This window comes from Gouania willdenowi, unplaced genomic scaffold, assembly GCF_900634775.1.
Source record: "Gouania willdenowi unplaced genomic scaffold, fGouWil2.1 scaffold_153_arrow_ctg1, whole genome shotgun sequence".
Taxonomy (NCBI): Eukaryota; Metazoa; Chordata; class Actinopteri; order Blenniiformes; family Gobiesocidae; genus Gouania; species Gouania willdenowi.
The window spans coordinates 46930-53392 of record NW_021144903.1 but is presented as its reverse complement, the minus strand read 5'-3'; the positions used below and the strand labels follow the sequence as shown (position 1 = coordinate 53392).

At 47.3% G+C, this 6463-nt stretch overlaps 1 protein-coding gene across 1 annotated transcript; it reads right to left on the bottom strand.

Moving 5' to 3' along the window:
* Nucleotides 1-796: 796 nt before the first annotated feature.
* LOC114458647 (elongin-C-like) lies at nucleotides 797-2625 on the bottom strand. Its single transcript, XM_028441062.1, has 4 exons — nucleotides 2569-2625; nucleotides 2203-2230; nucleotides 1199-1333; nucleotides 797-987 (listed from the first exon to the last, which is right to left on the bottom strand). The coding sequence occupies exons 2-4, from the start codon at nucleotides 2207-2209 to the stop codon at nucleotides 797-799; spliced, it is 333 nt and encodes a 110-aa protein (XP_028296863.1). The 5' UTR covers nucleotides 2210-2230; nucleotides 2569-2625.
* Nucleotides 2626-6463: the final 3838 nt, after the last annotated feature.

Sequence of the window (6463 nt, the reverse complement as noted above, 5' to 3'; positions counted from 1 at the left end):
TCTACAAATAGTTGTTGACAACAAAATGTGAATTCTACTAGAATTCACATTTAAATAAACAGATACATTTTCTGAAGTAGGCAGAAAATGAGCTTCCCCTGCATGAAAGACCAGCAGCCGCCACTGATATATATATATATATATATAAGTAACGAGCCTTTTTGGGAAATGTAAAGAGTAGAAAGTACCAACATTTATGTTGAAAATGTAACAAAGTAAACAAAGACACTTCTAAAAGTACAAAGTAACTGAAAAACCTACTTAAGTAAGTAACAAAGTATTTGTACTGTGTTACTTGCCATTCTGCTCAGTAGCTGTTTTGCTAATAGTGACCAAGCGCTAAAGCTGAGCCGTCTGATGAGATGTTGTTTGTTGTGTAATTATACTTCTGTAATAATACACAGGTTTATAATCATCCCAAATGAGATGTGCTCAATGACAAATATTGTAAAGCTACATACACAGAATGTGTTCTGTAATGAAACCCCTCCCTGAGGAGCAGTGGGCAGCCATGGTGTAGCACCCAGTCAGGATCAATAAGTATTAGGGACTGATCAACATCCCACAATGATAGACCAGGTGAGCCTGTTTCCTCAACCACTAGACCTCCACTGCCTAGCACGCTCAGAGGCACACGCACATGGGTTTATCATAATGTCAGTGTTATGTTATGTTATGATATACAAAGCTCACTGAACAATAAACAATACTGGGATCATGATAACCAGGCAATATTTTTTGGAAAGGGAAAAAAGACACTTTGATAAATGATTATTTGATGTTTTTCTTTTCAACTTTAACAATCCAAAAAGTTTGCAGCAATGATCAGTTCCAGGCTGATCTCTGGAGAGACGGGGAAGTCGGGTACCTCTGTGGAGCTGTTGGTGTGCTGGGCCTTGTAGGTGAAATACTCACAGACTTTCAACAGGACTTGAGAGGGAATCTCCCTGAACTTTATCTCGTTGGTTTCATTCTCAGCAATTTGTCCTGCATATGAAGTCACAGAAGGTCAAACATCCCAAATGATATCCAGACCCATTGTTACTTATAATCTGTGTGTGCTTTGCAATAAAATACAACACCTGTGACTCTGGACAGATTGAACATTAGTAGATCCAACATTGTCTAATGTTTACACTCATTAATAAAAAGAGTCTTCAAGACATCAGAAAAGCTCTCTTTAGTGCTGTTTCCTTACCTGGCCCACTCAACATGGCTTTGATTGTCCCTGATACCAGGGCGTGTTCTCTTTTCACAATGAATTCATGGTCATCTGAGGAAATCAGCTTCACATACATAGAATCTGGTCCTTCACAGGCTCTCTCTTCACCGTCTGACAGTGAGGACAAATACACGCCGTTAAATCAAGTAGTTATAACATCACCTGCAACATGATCAACTGTTCAAAGAAGATAAAATGTATAAAACACTTTTAGTAGGAGGATGGTGTCAGCATTAAATGTGTTTTATTATCTGCTACTTCTGCTTAGGAACAGTTTCATTACGTCCTGCATATCAGATTAAAAAACCACATGTTGGATGTAGTGATTCCATGTGATGTTGACTCTGTTAAGGTTTAGTCTGTAATCCTGTTCAGAAACACTTTGTTATTCTGGGTGAAATGTTCCTTTCATTCTGAGATACATTATGGAGTGGATTTATTAAAGAATAGCAGCTAAAGTAAAGTAAAACCATGTGTAAACGTCACTACGTACGCTGATAAACGGTGCAAACCTCAGGCAATCAGGAATGCAAACATGAAACATAGCGTGCACAATGCATTTAACATGTTTTTTTCCTCTTATTAATATGCAATGTGGGCGGATCAGCTGTGGGCCGCAAAATATTGGAGGAGGAAATGCAAATCCATAATTCAGAGTGAGAATTCACATTTATCAAACCTGGAGCTGTTTGCCTGTTATTATGCATACATTTAGTTCCTCCCAAAGGCTCCAGTTAACATTTCTGGTATCAAAAATAATTGATAAAACAATAACTGAAATAAAACTATAGTCTACATTACAAGTAAGTACATAATTATCATAGAATGGTCATTCATATATCATGGCAGCTTGTGTTAGAAAAAAGATGAAGCACACTTTATTAGGCTCAATATAATATTCATAATACTGTGGCTGATCAGTTTCATCTAAATATCAATGTACAAGGTGAAAAATGTTATTAGATTATTGACACACTCACCCATCATGTACTCAAATTCCTTAAAGTTCTGGAAGAAAACAGGGAAACAAAATTGAATATCAATATGTAAATTTAAAATGTAATCAGAATACTATATTATAAGTTAATGTTATGTCAGAAATGATCAATAATTACGAGTACAGATTAATGAAAGCAGTTTAAATAAAATAAAATAAAAATCACTTTTCAATGAAAATCCCTCAAAACAAAAAAGATTAACTTTAAGCATATTTTCTAATAAAAGATAATACACATTAAAATATATTAGATAGTTGTTATGATGATTAGAGTATCTTTAGAAAATGAAGTAGTGGAAAATCATAAAATGAGTCATTAAAGTTAACATTATTATTATTAGAAACTCACTTTGGTCTCAAACGTTGCTCACTGGTGACATCTGCTGGTTAATCGATATTACTAAAGCTTTAGTCTGACGGTGCACGAGGAGATTCTGCAGCTTTCATCATAGCCTGAGTTTCCGTGACAACCTGTCAACATTGAGCTTCCATTTTTGCCTGAGTTGCCATGACAACCTGTCAACATTGAGCTTCCATTTTTGCCTGAGTTGCCCTGACAACCTGTCAAGACTGATCTGATCGAAGCTGTCTTTTGTGATTAAATGTGTGTCATATTATCATAGGAAGATTAGATATATTAATTTAAATAATGCTAGAAATTGGGGAACTGTAAATGAAATGTTAGGAAGAAATACAAAAAATATGAAAAACAATTTACAGATCGGAATTAATCTGATGTTGATTATAGAAACTAAAAGCCAGAATTACAGACTACACTTTAGATGTTATTTGTGGTGTTTAGTCATACGAGTTTTTTAATAACTTTTCAACTTTTTAAACTATTCAACTTTTTAATTACTAGTACAGTGCCCGTCACAAGTATGTATTCATGTAGGAGCATAAGTAGAGTTGTCAATTATGGCCAAATGAGTATGTGTTTGAAGGTTGGATGTACCCTTAACATATGTGAGAACTCTCGTCGGTTCCCTTCCGGGCCCCCAGGGGTCTGAGGTGTAGGCCTTCAGAGATGAACTTGTGTAACTTCTCAGTAGATGGTGCTAGAGGTCTGATTTTTGATATGTTTTAGAGCTCATTGAGACCTTTTCAACGATGTAAAGCACAAGTTTGTGGCATCTTCCTATCAAAAGTTATTGACCATTTGGTCTGAAAAAAATGGCTGCCAGTAAAAAGTTCTGACATGGAAATCTGGAAAAAATGGTTATAACTCAGGAACGCAAGGTGCTATCGAGATTGGGTCAACTGTTCCTATATTGGTTTAACGGGCCCCTTTACATATGTGAGAACCGGACCTCTCGTCGGTTCCCTTCCGGGCCCCCAGGGGTCTGAGGTGTGGGCCTTCAGAGATGAACTTGTGTAACTTCCCAGTAGATGGTGCTAGAGGTCTGATTTTTTGATATGTTATAGAGTTTATTGAGACCTTTCCAAAGGTGTAAAGCACAAGTCTGTGGCCCATACACAAGCTGAGATACACCTCATCAGTGGAATTTCACATTTTCTTCTCTTGCCTAATTCACCACTACAAGGCGCTGGAGGTCTGATTTTTGATATGTTTTAGAGCTCATTGAGACCTTTTCAACGATGTAAAGCACAAGTTTGTGGCATCTTCCTATCAAAAGTTATTGACCATTTGGTCTGAAAAAAATGGCTGCCAGTAAAAAGTTCTGACATGGAAATCTGGAAAAAATGGTTATAACTCAGGAACGCAAGGTGCTATCGAGATTGGGTCAACTGTTCCTATATTGGTTTAACGGGCCCCTTTACATATGTGAGAACCGGACCTCTCGTCGGTTCCCTTCCGGCTGCTCCCTGTCCCCCTGTCTCGTCCTCCCCCCCTCCTCCTCCTTTGCTCTTGCGCCCGCCATCCTGTTGGGTTGGGTGTGGGGGGCTCCCGTTGGTCTGGGGCACTGGTGGGGGGGCTGTGGCTCCCGCCTGGGGGGCGGGCGGTGCCGTGCCGGGTGGGTTGGCTGGGGGGTGGTCTCGTTGGGGGGCCTGGGGTGGTGGGGTCCTTGGCTCCGGTCCGGGGGGATCCGGGGTGGGGGTAGCTTTGGGGGTGGCTGCTGCCCGGGGTCGGCGATTGCCTCCTGGGTCGCTGGGTGGCGGGGTGTGGCTGTGGGTTGCTCCGTCGGCCCTTGCGGGTCCTCGGCTTGGCTCCCTAGGGCGCGCCCTTGCCAGGGATGTCGCTTGCGCGACAAGCCAGGCGGGGCCCCCTCCGGGGCTTTTGTTTGGCCGCAATGGTTGGGGTGTGGCCGTTACGGCTAGGGGTGTGGGGTGGGGGGTGCTATGGGGCCTCCCCGGGGGTCGTGTTGGGTGGGTGTGCGGGGGCGCGGCGCGTGGCTCTTGGCCTGGTGGATCCACGTCGGGATTGGCTGGTCTGCTGGCTGGGTGCACCGGGTGCCGTGGGCGCCATTCCGGGGCGGGGGCGTCCCGGGGGTGGATCCGTGGTCTGGGTGTCCGGGGGCGTGCTCTCCTGTCACCTGCCCGGGGACCGGCCGCGGCGCGTGGCGGCGCTGCGCAGCCTTGGGCGGGGCGGGGCTGGTGGCCTGGAGCCCGCTGTCGTCCGGGGTGTGCTGGCGTCGGGGGGGTGTCTCGTGCCGGTGCGTGGGTCGTCGGGGATCGCCTCCGTGGGGGGGGGGGGGCTCTACTGGCGCCGTTGGTGTGGGATGGCGGTACCGGGCTGGGGGTGCTTCGGTACTCGGGCTTGCCGGTCCGTGGCTGGCGGGGTGGCCCTGCTTGGCGGTAGATGGTGTCCTCTTTCGTCGGGGGGGCCGGGGCCGCCTCCCGGTGGAGAGTGTTATATCGTGGCGCCGGGTGGGCCTGTGCTGGCCCTGGTGCGGGCACGGGCCTCCCCCCTGCTCGGCCGCCCTCCTTGGTGGCGGGGGGGCGTCGCTCTGGGCCGGCGTGCGGCGGGGGTCGCCCCCTGGAGCACCGGGGGATGGGGTTGGTGCCTGGCTGCGCCCGGGGGTGGGGGGTGCCGCCGTGCTCCGCGGGGCCGTCGCGGTCTGGGGGGGTGCCGTGGGGGGGGTCTCCGGCTTTGCTGCTCCGGGGCCCGCAGTGCCGCTTGCCCGTCTGCACCATCTACCCTCTCGCGTGGCCCGCCATGCGGACGGGCCCGGCTCGCACCAGACAGGCCTCCTACATGTACACTTCACCTCACTCCCAGCTGGTCTGGCTCACTCACATAATGCACCACACACCCATACCCAACCCTTGGGGGGCTGGATGGTGGGACTGGGGGTGGAGGGGGCCGCCACCCCAGCGGATCGGTGGCGTGGTGCGCTGGGTCCTTGGCTCCTTGGGGCTTTCTCGGGTGTGTGTGGGGGGGCGATGGCTGCCTCTCGGCTTGGGATCTTGGGGGCGTTCGGGGGACTGCTTGGCCGTGGGGTGGTCGCCGGGGGCCCTTAGGCTGCCTGCTCTTGCTGCTGGCCTGACTGCTTCTTCGGGCCCGGGGGCGGCTCTTGGGTTTTGCAGTGGCGGTACTTGGAAATACATTTGTCATGGATGCACTGGCCTTGGGCTGTGGGATAACACTCATACTGGGCTCAACCTTGGACACGTTGTTCCCAAATACCTGTTTTATGGAATTTCCACTCACCTCTTCCTCTGTTCACAGCCACCACCATTATTCCTAAGCCACACACTGGTCACCAGACTGGCTTGACAACACAACAATAAACACAATATACACAACCACAATTTCACATCGCATCACTTAAAACTATTCCCTACCCATTCCATATCCTATCTTGTATCCCTCTTCCCTGTTAACTTCCCCACCCCCCTCCAACCCCTCACCTTGGTGTAACACTGCCCTCTCTTTTTTACATCCTCCCTTTAATAAAGTATTTCTTACCCTTCCCTAGGGAGGGCTGGTGACGGTCACAATAAAAAAAAAAAAAAAAGTTATTGACCATTTGGTCTGAAAAAAATGGCTGCCAGTAAAAAGTTCTGACATGGAAATCTGGAAAAAATGGTTATAACTCAGGAACGCAAGGTGCTATCGAGATTGGGTCAACTGTTCCTATATCGGCTTAACGGGCCCCTTAACATATGTGAGAACCGGACCTCTCGTCGGTTCCCTTCCGGGCCCCCAGGGGTCTGAGGTGTGGGCCTTCAGAGATGAACTTGTGTAACTTCCCAGTAGATGGTGCTAGAGGTCTGATTTTTGATATGTTATAGAGTTTATTGAGACCTTTCCAAAGGTGTAAAGCACAAGTCTGTGGCCC

Excerpts from the sequence above, each read along its gene's own strand:
- LOC114458647 (XM_028441062.1), bottom strand. Across the intron at positions 988-1,198 it reads AGCCATGTTGAGTGGGCCAG|GACAAATTGCTGAGAATGAA; the intron begins GTAAGGAAACAG and ends CTTCATATGCAG.